The sequence below is a fragment of the Drosophila tropicalis genome, unplaced genomic scaffold, assembly GCF_018151085.1.
Source record: "Drosophila tropicalis isolate 14030-0801.00 unplaced genomic scaffold, ASM1815108v1 contig_694, whole genome shotgun sequence".
Classification (NCBI taxonomy): Eukaryota; Metazoa; Arthropoda; class Insecta; order Diptera; family Drosophilidae; genus Drosophila; species Drosophila tropicalis.
In genome coordinates this window covers 1,211,404-1,224,171 of record NW_027173176.1, presented here as the reverse complement: position 1 = coordinate 1,224,171, position 12,768 = coordinate 1,211,404, and the positions used below count along the sequence as shown (strand labels likewise).

The 12,768-nt window shown below is 41.9% G+C and overlaps 1 protein-coding gene across 1 annotated transcript; it reads right to left on the bottom strand.

Moving 5' to 3' along the window:
* Positions 1-2,680: 2,680 nt before the first annotated feature.
* Positions 2,681-6,082, bottom strand: Fbp1 (Fat body protein 1). Its single transcript, XM_068292837.1, has 2 exons — positions 5,989-6,082; positions 2,681-5,880 (listed from the first exon to the last, which is right to left on the bottom strand). The coding sequence occupies exons 1-2, from the start codon at positions 6,080-6,082 to the stop codon at positions 2,681-2,683; spliced, it is 3,294 nt and encodes a 1,097-aa protein (XP_068148938.1).
* Between the last annotated feature and the right edge of the window lie 6,686 nt (positions 6,083-12,768).

Genomic DNA, 12,768 nt, shown 5'->3' with positions numbered 1-12,768 from the left:
AGACACACATATATGTATCTCTGGAATAAGAATTATCTATCAACTAAATGGCATTGATGATGATTATGTAAGCTATAATCAATCTACTATGCTTGAATTGTTAGAATAGGTAAAGTATATCCCAATGGATTTTCCATATTCAACCTGTCAAGCCGATTAGGGAAAAAGTATTCAATATTTTGCGGAAAACTTTTGCCCTTTACTAATTCCTCTTCATAGACCATTTATTTAAGAGAGAATATTTTCAGTTTCAGTTCAACTAACTGTGAAATTGTTTGCCAAACAAACAAACGAACAAACAAAAAAAGAAAAACTTGAAACCCGCAAACACACAGAAAGAGATAAGAGAGAGAGCCAACTTGTTTGCTTAATAAATAAACTTTATATTCATAACTGAAAAACTTTTTGCCCTAAAGACGCAGAGAGTAAGAGAGAGAGAGGGAGAGAGAAAGAGAGAAAGGGAGAGAGGGGTAGGTTCAACTAGCGAAACAAACGTGGCCGCTAATTTGCGTTGGCAAAAAGTTTTTCGCATAGCCCTGAATAGTATGCTATGGTTATTTGGCATCGCCTTAGGTTGGTGGGGAGTCGTGAGATGGGACGTAGAGTGGAGTTACGCGACAGCATTTCCGTTGCCAGAGTCGAGTGCACTGTGTGGCAGAACATAAATTATGCTAGCATTTCCGCATCAGCTGACTAAAAGAGGCCGCCTATCCCGTTATCCCGCCATCCTGTTATCTTCTTTTGCTAAGCGAAAATCCCGCTAATCACAAAAGTTTGGCCGCTCTTGCCGTTTGCTTTTGCTAGCTACCTTCAATTGCCACTCGAAGGAGCAAAAAGTTTTTGTGCACGAAAAAGGGTTAAATCGACTTTATACCCAAAAAGTCTCTCAACTTTTTCCCTCTCTCTTCTACTCTCTCGCTGTGATTAAGAAGACATAATTATTTTTGCATTAAGCAGGCAGCTAATAGGCCGTGTAATACGAAGTTGTTGCTACTCTAATCAGCTCATCATCAGATGAGTATTAAAAACACGGAGAACGATGAATGACGTCGACGCTGACGACGACGTCGAAAATGACGATGAAGAGAAAATAAAAAGCACTCGAAGATAATGAAAATGCATTGAGGCGTTTAAAGTCTAGTGCAGAAAACAGGATCAGGTCGAGTGCAAAAAGATTTTTCCATTATGCCACTTGGCTAGCAGGAAAAACAACAACAACAGCAACAGTAACAAAAAGATGAAGAGGAAAAATACAACATGAAATGCAAAAGAGAGAAGGAACTAAATCGACTAGTTAATACCTAGTAAATACATTTTGTCTACAAACATTTTAAATGGCCCCCTAAAGTATGCATTAAACAATAAACTTTTTGAATATTCGATGAATCCGGAAAGCTAAATCAATAAAAATAGAATAATTTGAGAGCATTTCAAAAAAGACATTGACGTTTTTGTTCAACAAACTCTCTTTGGTAAAATCATACTTTTAGCATATTAGCAAAAAGAAAAAAAAAAAACAACAAAAAAATTGAGTACGAAGTGAAAAATATACAATATTTAGACTGAGACTGGGCTTAGGTAAAAATGGGAAAAAATGCAACATTTTACCGCCTGCAGCGGAATGTCTGCTGCTGCTGTTGCTGCTCCTCGTTGGTTGGCTAACACTTTTTGCCGTTTTACCCGGGTGTCTCTGATGAGAAAATGTTTCAACTAAAGAGGAGGGTTAACAGCTGAACGCACACACACACCCACAGACACACACACACACACACATATTTGCATTGAAGCTGGAACAACAAGGAGAAAGTACGAGAGCAAGACAGAGAGAGAGAGAGAGAGAGAAAAAAACCGAGAGACTATGACTGGGAGCCAACAGTGACAACGGAAAGTGTGATTATATTTTCATTTTCAATTTTTTACGGCCAATTAATTTGGCAATTGACGCTTCGCTGGGCGTCTGCGCCCTGCCCACATAGAAATCAGATACAACGAGTGGCGGAGAGGAGGATAGGCGAGGAGGAGCCAAGGGATTAAAGGTTGGCTTTAAGGCCTGGGCGATGGGTAAATTGAGTTGTGTGGCAAGAATAAGAAAAGTCTATTATATATAGTGTTGTGTGTGTGGACAGGTTGTGTTGTCAGCTATTGCCTGGCAGCTATTCTGTGTCCCTGCATTGTCTGGGCTTAAGGTTTTTGTGGGCGGCCATTGTTAAGGGGGCTGAACCCCAACTCAGACTTGTTGCAAGTTCCATGCAATTTGCATTGAAATTGTTTTTCCGAAAATTAGAAAAGCCAGTCAAGCAGAGTGGAGAGCAACACAGAGAGAACACAGAGAAAGGAGAAAGAGAGAGAGAGAGAGGGGGAATTTAAGCTCTGATGATTTACCAATCAGGTTGAAGTCAAATCGAAAGGAAATTCTCTTGATAATTTCGATAAATAACTGGTTTATGGTTTTAATTTGATTTCGTTCCAGTTTTCAGTTTGGTTTCAATTTTAATGCTTTTTTGCATCGATTGCAAAGATTTATTCGATTTATTCGACGATTATAATAGTAAATATATATATATGAAAAAAAAAAAAAATACACAACTACTAAACTAAATTGACATAAACATCAGCAGCAGGGGGGTCAGTCCGGAGGGGTTGGTTAGCCGTAGGTCTCTCGTTGGTTGATAATTATTAGTTAGTTCTCCTGATAGATAAGAACATCCTGCACACTGAGATTGGGCAATTGAATAAGTTGTTCCTCGTTATCAATGCGACGATCTAGGGGATAGCCCAATGGACGGATATCCTGAATCGATGACGAGCCGATGCCCATAACAACGCCTGGAATGCGACGCTCTACACGACGCTCATCCAACTGAAGAGGCGAAACAATCACAAGCAATTGCATGGGCAGACCCTCAGGACGTCCACGAGGCAAGAGCAGGCGCTGAGGGAAGCGACCGTTTTCGCCAATCAATTCGAAATTATCCTGTTGCCCACGCAATTGAAGCATCACACGACGATAGATCTCAGTGTAAGGAGTGACATCACGGGTGGTCCAGGGAATATCAATGGAACGACGCTGAATGCGATTGCGGCCGGACTGCAGTTGGACGTTGATGGCATCGAGAAGAACAAAATCGCGACGACGCTGCTCCAATGGCACATCGCGACCCTGTTGATCTTCACGTGGGCCCAAGAACATGCGTACTATGACATCCTGCGGGCGCTCCGAGCTTATGTCCAAATCAATGATAAAGTCTTTGTTATTCAGACGGCGCTGACGTCCAATGATCGAGCGTTGTTGCTGCTGCTGATCAATCAGGTTGGTGAGATCAATCTCGCTATCCTCGTAGCGGGTACGCAATTTATCCAAACGAGCATCATTGATGGTAACTCCTTGCATATAGAGCTCCTCGCGGCGATAGCCTCCCAATAATTGTTCACGCTGTTCGTCCACAATACCAACAATGCGGCGCAAGGTATGCTGGACCACGGGATCGCTGAGAGACAGGCGATTGATTTGCTCTGGATTTTCACGGATTAGCTGGCGCAGTATATTTACAATGCCCACTTGACCCAGACGACCTAGCAAGACATCAGCAATGCGTCCTTCCACCTGACGTTGCTCATCAAATCGACCACGTGCGTAGGATGAGTAAGAGGAGGAACCGACTTCTTGGCCAATAACTGTTTCCAAGCGACGTTCAATATCATTGATTTGTTGCAATACCTCACGACTGCGACGGGAATCCAAGCGCATGTCATTCAAACGAATGGCATAACGTTCCTCCTGGGTCTGACGATTATTGTAGAGATATTGTTGTCCGCCTCGTTGATACTTTGAAGAGTCCTGGCCCAAAGAGATTTTCTCTTGATTCAGACGGGCAACTAATTGGCGCAAAGTGTGCAAGAGGACCTCATTACGGCGATAGTTTTCGACTGGGCTTTGAACAAGGCTACGACGAGAGCGGCGACCACCTTGACGCACCTCATCATAATTATCGTCATCGTTGTTATCGTCACTCTGGTTCACTTGCTGCTGCTTTTGGCGACGTTCTTCACGATTTCTTTGCAACATTTGGACAATCTCATCGTCGCTCATTTCCTTTAAGCGATTATCCTGGCGTATAAACTTAACAATGTCTTCATCCTGGATCAATCCGCCATCTACAACACGACGGCCTTCGTCAATGGTATTGCCGCGGCGAGGGTAGAAACGCTGTTGTTGTTGCTGTTGGTTCTGATACTGCTCCTGGCCAAGGCGACGACGATTGATGTGAACAAGACGCTCATCATCACGCTCAACACTCTCTAAACGATCAATGGGACGCTGGTTAACCACATTCTCGTTGTCATATCGTTGATAATCGCGTTGCTGATCCCGATAGTTGCGGTATACATTGTAGTCGCGGGGCTGATCAACATTTTGACGGTAGTTCTTGCTCTCGTAACGCTGTCCTTGTGCTAGATAGCCAGTAATATCCTGGTCGTAGCTTCGCTGACGTCCCTCGTAGCCTTGCTGACGTTCCTCATAGTTTTGCTGACGTCCTTCGTAACTTTGCTGACGTCCCTCGTAGCCTTGCTGACGACCTTCGTAGTTTTTCTGACGTCCTTCGTAGTTTTGCTGACGTCCCTCATAGACGCGCTGACCGTAGTTCTTCTTGTTGTTGTAGTAGTCATCATCTTGGCCTTCTTCTTGCTGCACTCGACGGCCTTCGCTAAAGCGTTCACCACGCAGGGAACCAATGTAGCCACGACGTCCAAATTGCTGTTGTTCCTGTTGGCGCTCCTGGTCACGCTCTTGCTGAATGCTGCTCAAGCGGCGGCGGCTCACATGCAATAGACGGTCGCTATTCACATTCACTGTGGGCAAATCCTCGACTCCACCTTGACGGCCATAGCTTTTGTATATATAGTCACGTTGCAGTGGCACACGAACTGATCCACGGCGCACTATATTCTCATCATCATCGTCGCGTCGCAGGATGCTCAGGAAGCGTTCACGCTCATTGCCATAGGTTCTTGGCTGGTATTGATACCGATCTTGATACTGATACTCCTCCTGGTCCTGGTCTTGCTCCTGATTTTGCTGACGACGGCGGTTCACACGCAACAGTGTACCATCGACTAGACCCAATTCCTGTTCAAGAGACTCGCGCTCTTCTCGCAATGCCAATTCTTGGATGAGATTTTGCACAAAGCTACGCAAAGCAATATCCTCAGTGAATAGACCCATGCTCGGTATGTCCTGATTATCTATGGATACAACCACACGTCCTTCCTGTCCCTCTCCAGCAGATAGACGAGCCTGCTGTCTCCTCAGGGCCATTTGCATGTGCAATTCCCGGAAAGGATTCAGTATTCCAAAGACAGGATTAACACGCTGTATGCCTACTACATCCAGGAACAAGGGACGCTGGCTCACATTCTGTCGGACTCGTTCAATGACCTGCTGATCCAAGTACAATTCGGGCAAAATCTCACTAATGGCGGGCATAATCAAATTCTGAGTGTCCCGACGTTCGGGCAGAGCCAAGGCCAAGGCATTCACCAAAAGGACTGGATTGATGTTTCTTCTCAGGTAAACGACATTGCGACGGAAGGTCTCAAAGCTATCGGAACGGACGAGCAGGCGATAGATGCCTCGCAATTGCTGGATATGCTCTACTTGGGCCACCGAGTACATCTGATTTTCGTCAAGAAGTTGTCGTTGGCGATCCAAAGCTATGACGCGCTGCATCTCGCCATCAATGCCGCCAATATAACGTTGAGGATCTACAATCAATCCCTCATCCAATTGTAAAAGATCATTCTGCTGCAATGGTTGCTGGACACGTTGAACTATGTCCAAGATGAATTTCTGACGCTGCAAGTCCCCAAGAGAAAGGCGATCTGGTGGAAGAAATGGAAAGAAATTTATGAATGAAAGTTGTAATGTAATGATGATGGTGATGAGAGAGGTGCTCCGCTCCTTCTCCTCTTCCTCCTCTGTGTGTTTACCCAATCCTAGTTCTCGGTATTCAGGATTCACCGTAATCCTGCCAGCAGCCACCAGGCTGACCATGAAGGTCACAAGTAACACAAATTTGTTCATTTTGAGGATGAGTGAACAGGGATTGAATTCTGTTTTTCTTCTTTAGTGCTCTAAACGACAAGATGAAGCAGAGACCAGAAGGCAACTGTGTCTCCAAACGTCTCCGATTGCACATTTTATACCCTCACGAAAGGAGGCAAGCTTATCTTTGTCTTCTGGGACTTCAGGCATAGGCCTACACTTATCAACGTTTTTTTTTTGTTCTTTTTTTAATGTCTTTGTCGGGTTCGTCAATACGTTTATCGCTGTGCAAAAATGTGCAAAATCCGCACATTCATTATGCAATTAAACCAAAAAAATATTGAGATGGGATCATCTGCTTGAGGTCATCAAAAGATTGTTCTAGACTCTGAGACTCGTTTGCCTGGTGACTGGGCCGGGTCACATGGCTCGAGGTATGGCCATTGCACTTTGAGTCATTTTGGTTTGATTTCATTCTAGGTAAATTCTATTAAAATTCTAAAAATAAACCAAAAAGTATTAATTCTGATAAGAATTATAATTGAATAGAAATTAATTATATATTTCACAATTATAGTCCACTCTTTATTTGTGATAATGCCAATAATGCTTAGATGATTTCAGATAATATCCTTAAGGACACACACTAAAGGTAAGAATTCTTCTGTATTTGTTTATTAATATTTACTTTCGATTTTATATAATATGAAGCTTTACCCAAATGTCGTTTAGCTGGGTAATCAGAAGGGATTATGTACGAGTGTATAACTCTTGCAACCATCATCATTCAACATGCAACATTTTGCTTATTGTCTACCCCTTTTTTGGCTTTTAGTTGTCCTTATTGTTTGGCAATGAGCAATAAGAGAGCGAGAGTGATTGGCGATTGTAAAGGCGAAAAAAGGAGTGTACGTTCTACTCTGATGCTGCTGTGAATGCAAAAATGTTGAAGTCACCACAAAAGGATGATAAGAAGGCCAAGGGGGATGTCAGGGGAAATGTGTGTGTGTTTGTGTGGGGCATTGCGGAATGCCCTTGCAATTTTTCTATTCACATTTAAATTGGCAATTCGTTTGCCTGGTGGCTTTTGTGCACCATTTTCTTTTGCGAATTCGCTTCTCTATTTTTTTTTCTTTTTTTGTTCGGTTGCGACAATTTTTGCAACGTGCCTGGCATGCAACGGAAATGTTGCAAAACGCGAACGATAGAGAGAGGGACTGAGACAGAGAGGGAGAGAACTACCAGGATGACGCGCGGGTGGGTGTTTGGTTTACAGGGCTTAGGCTAACTGGGGTCATTGTCTCCTCCATTCCTCTCACGCTTTTGGTCTTCTAATGTAATTGCAATTGTTTGCCACCTCCGGCTCCGGTTCCAGTTTTTCCCAGGCAAAAATGGTCAGTGCAGGAAAGGAAAAAAAAACTAAGATGAAGAAAACTTTGATTTCGCTTTCTCTCTCCTTCTCTCTGGCACCCTCTGTTTTTGGATACCCTTTATGGAAAGAAAACGGCATTGTATATATATAAACTTTAGGTTCAAGCAAGGATCTATCTGCTTGGTAGGGCTAGTGGGTATCGAAAGGTCGATGCAGCGACCTTTTTGGGCAACAGAACAGATTTTTTGTTGGTTGTGCTGTTGCACTTAACACTTTGCGCCGATTTTTATGCATGTCCAAGCGCATTTGTGAGGCATTAATTGCTCGTCCTGCCACTGCTGCTGCTGCTGCTTCATCCAGTCCAGTCCAGTCCAGTCCATCCGTCCAGCGATCCATCATCCATTCAATGCCATTGCATGTTCAGCAATTATGCAGCAACAATTTCACATTAATTGCTCCTTTGTGCCGGTCATCTCATTGCTTTCTTTCCCCTCTGTTTCACTTTTTATGTATAATTTTTTTTTATGCCCCTTGCGAAAAAAATGTCCCTTGCCAGGACCAGGTTCTGATTCTGGTCCTCGTCCTGGTCCATAGCATTGTTTGCAATTGCATTTACAACTCCAATGCCTCTTCTGGCAGCTGCTCATTTTAATTGCTCTAGGCCTTGCGTCATTTTGTGGCCCCAACAACAACAACATGTTGCAAGAAGTATTTAACGTATGTGTGTGTGTGTGTGCAACAATTTGCATTATTTCTGCAACATTTTTTTCTCGATTCGCAATCGCCAACAGTAAAAGAAATCGTCAAATGGCATTGCAAATGGATTTAATTCTCGTTATTACTACATACAATATATATACGATGTACATATATACGACTATAGTCCATGCCTATCTGACAAATTAAAGGAAACTATATCATTGAAACTCTACTTTATTTACATTTGTATATGTATCTGCCTTTACTTTTTAGATTGTTTTGAGTTCATTTAAGCTCACAATCATTATAATGATTTTTGTTTTTTCATTGTTTTTGCTCTCTTTTTTTAATCATCTCTCGGTTAATTCTTATCTATGAACTGGCTGTTTTTTTTTTTTGTGACACATAATGGAAATTTTTTCTTATATTTTGATCTTAAATTAACAAAAAACAAAAAAAGCAAACAATCTCTGGGGTAAATTACATCATATTAATTGTTATCAGTCAATCAATCTAAAAGAAAACTAACTGAAACTCTCTAAACAAATTTAAATAGATGTAAACAGAGATACTAAGAGAATGCTTCTTTTTAGACTGAGTCTAGAGTAGTTGCTGATGCTAAGTTCTTGTAAAAACAAAGTGGATTTCTCCCGCTGACCATTGCAATCTCTTGAGAAGGTCTTCTAGTGGCTAAGAGATTGATATGTTAGACCGATATTGGACATGGAGGAAAACCTTTGGAATTGTTTAACATATTCTATGGAGATAGTACAAATCACCCTTGCCCCATTTTCCCCCATTACTTAGTCTCCGTGTCGATTTCTGCTCACTCCCATTTATTTTACACTTCTCCAGCTGTCTCCTGTATCCCTTCTCTCAAGTGGATTGTCATCAGGCTTGTCTTCACTGTGTAGCCAAGTAAATGAAGTAAGTATAAGCCAAATGCTATGGGTGGCAGGGATGGGGTGGGGGCGTTATGTGGTGGTGGTGGTGGTGGATGGTTTTGACTTAAATGCGATTTAATGCCTTTTTTGTTTGTCTTCCATGCGTCGGATATCCTTTTGACGCGCTGTGGGCGTGATAAACCGCAGCAGGCGTCGTCCCTGGCGTCGTCGTTGTTTCTTCCCCTTCTTCATTCTGTTTACTGCTTCTTGGCTAATTTGCTTGGCGTGTGTTTTTTCCATACTTTATGTTCTTCATCGTTTGCCTTCTTGGTTTGGTGTCTTAATCTTATATCCTTTTTCTGGTTTCGGGTTTTGGTTGTTTTTCTTTTTTTTTTCTTTTTGGCTGGCTTGGCATTAAAAAATTGTCGCCCTTTGTTGGCTTGATAAAAGTGCTTACAAATGCTTAAAAAATTAAAATTTATTACATGCGATTATGATGGGAATTTTCTTCTTTTCGGCGAGGTCGATCTTTGCCTTGAGAGTTGACTTGCCAGTGGCCACATGCAAATGGGGTATGGTGATTGCCTATTATTTTTTTGGTTGTTTTTTGGGCGGTTCAACATATTTCCGGGGCAACTGGACACACTGCTCCTCCGTTACTGGCCACTCCATTCAATTGATTCATGGCCACACAATATCCTTTGCGTAATGGTTTTCTCTCTTATTCTGGGCTACCTTAAATACAGCCAACTTCAGCAAAAATAGAAAAACGGAGAGGGGCAACGAAGAAACGAAAAAAACGAAACTGAAGCTATGAATAAAGAGAAGTAGCTGCAAGGAGAGAGAGACAGAGAGAAAAGTATAGCGAATAAATATAAATATATAGTAATAATGAAGCACCAAGAAAAGAAGCAAAAAGAAGAACGCATGGCAAAAAGAAAATATTTCTTTTTATCACAACGGATGTGAGTGTGCCAAGAGTAGAGCAAAAAAAAAAAAAAAAAAAGAAAGAAGAAATAAAGAAAAAGAGAAAAGGAAAGAAAACCTAGAAGGAAGACAGTCGTAGCATTTCTATCATACCGAAGTGTCTATACTCTAAGTACACTATAGCCTAACCACTGGCAAAATGGGGGAAGTCCCAGTTTAGTTACAACTCTGTTTTCGTTAGGGTGTAGAAAATTCAATGAGAGACACTGCAAAGGGGGCAGAGGGCAAGGGGCAGGCAGCCTTCTAAATAAATAAAACAAAAATTCGCCCTAGCTTCGCCCATTTACAAGTAGTGCAGGAGGAAGAAAACAAGAGAAGGGGAAACCACGACCAGGCACAGAACCATGAACCATGGCAAGTTTTCTCATTGCCACTTTTGTCGCCCTTTTTCTCAGGACACACACACACAAACACAAACACACACACACAGAGACACACACCCGCAAACAAAGCAAATCAAACAGATTCTACTTATTTCACACGTTTTTCGGGATGCTGCTTCTACTCCAGCTCCTGCTCCTGCTCCTGCTGCTGCTCCAGTGTTTTTATTTGCCTTGAAACAAGTGAAACTGAGTAAAGAATGGAAGAGAATTGAAGATGAACGCACGTGTCTGCGCGTGTCTGTTAGTTTTGATAGCTATTGACTTTTGCTTTGGGGCGTTACGACCACGTCCCTTCCCATGGATTTAACACCCAATTTCCCCATCCTACATCCCCCTCAGCCCACTTAGACAATTGACCCGTTTTCCATTTTTTTGATAATTGATTTAAGAACACTTTAAAAGATCTCGACGGGAATTAAATATATATCGATATCTCCCTCTTTATTTTCAATTCTCCATTTGTTTGGCTACCACTCATAGGTGCACACACACACACACACATATGCACATATGTATAATAAACAATTGTTTAGCGTTTCTGCCCATCCCCCTTGTCAGAGTTATATTAAAGTGTATATAATTATTTGCCCTCTTGATAAGAGGTACACACAATGAATGGCTGGTAATTGTTGTGGTTCATTGTAACTACATACATATATACATAGGTAGTATATTTAAGTTTACCCGAACTTATAATCGGATTTCTTAGCCGATTGCCTCTAAATCGTTCACTTGCATCATAAATCAGTCTTGAATGTCACCTTAAATGGAGTTGAAAAGTTAGAGACTATATAATTATATTAGAGTCAAAATCCAAACAAGAGTCATGAAAATATGTCTTAAAAATTAATATTCTTGTTTCTCTTCTTTAGTAAATATGGAGTCCATTCAGATGACATAACACTCTTACCTAGATTCAGAAAATTTGGTGTCTTTCTTTAGTTACTCTAACTTTTTGTAGCATTGCCAAGTTAACAGATCTTTATATATATGCAGGACAATAGTTGTAGGTAGCTGAAAATTGTCACACAGTTTCAGTTCAATTGCAAAGGGGGGTGGGGGAGTTGGTTGATATAAGTAAGTATATTCAGTTCGTCCTTTTTGGCACTCGTGAATGGGGAAGGGGAGGAGGGGAACTGCTGCTCAATTGCTGCTTGTGCGTTGGACAATTTCATTGGGCAAATATTTTTGTAGCATTCTCATAGTGATTTTTGGTCTGTGGCTTTTGTCTGTGGGATGTGCGGGTACAAAATGCAAACATTAAAAGCGACGACAACGAGCAGGACGAAGACCAAGACCAGGACACTATAAAAACGACCTTGCGGGCAACAAAAGACAGAGTCAGACGTCTCCTTTTGCCTCTTGTCTCTCTTCTCTGTGTGTGTGTGTGTGTGTGTGTGTTTGTGTATGTGCAGACGACGACAATCAGCACACGACTTTTGGCTGCCGACTGTTGAGTGGCAAGAGTGGGGGGTTTGTGGGGTGGTGGGGGCTCAGGACACTCTTCTTATCAGCAGTTTGGTTGCGCTGCAGCGTGGCATTTGTGTGACTTTTATGTGCGGCTTTTCAGCTGGTTATGATGCCGTCGTCGCGATTGCTCGACCCCGAGCTCCGACTCCAATCCGAACCCAAACTACCCAGTCGTCCCCCGCTCCCCCATCACCCATCACCCAGAGGGTCGGGGGTTGATGGCTGTGTCTTTGCTATTGCTTTTGTTTTGGGCCACTGGCAACTGGAGAGGAAGGAAAAAAAAAACAGTTTCAATTCAATTGTTTTTTTGCTCTTCTGGCTGGGTATTGACACGCCTCAATGCAAGTTTCTCACAGTTGGTTGCATTAACAAGTGGGCGACAGGCAGCGTTGCCTGTCGTTTCGTGAATCCCATTAACAGGAATCACCCAGGATCACCCCCTTCTTTTTCCATCCATTCCAGCCATTCATCCACCCCGAGGCGCGACGGCAATTTAAACTAATAATCAACGCATCAGCAAACATTGTCGTTATTATTCACGCTCATGTGGTGGGTGGTGGCTCCCCCTGGCGTTTGACTCTTTACAGATTTTATGCTTTTTCACCTCTTCTATTAAACACCCCCACCCCCATCAAGTCCATCAATCAGTCATCATTTGTAGTGCTTTTTTTTTGCTATTTAAAAATCGTTTATTTGCTTTGTTGTTTCTTAAGTTTTTGTCTTCATTTGTTTTTTTCGTTTTTTGTTTTTATCACATTAAAATATAAATTTGCTTTATAATAATAGTATTATGTATATAGGTTTCCTTATAATACAAACACACACACACACACACACAAATCGGACAAATTTCTCAACAATATTTTTTATTTTAAAGCACTAAAAACCTAAAGAATTTGGCAACTAAAATAAAAACTTTGCAATCAATTT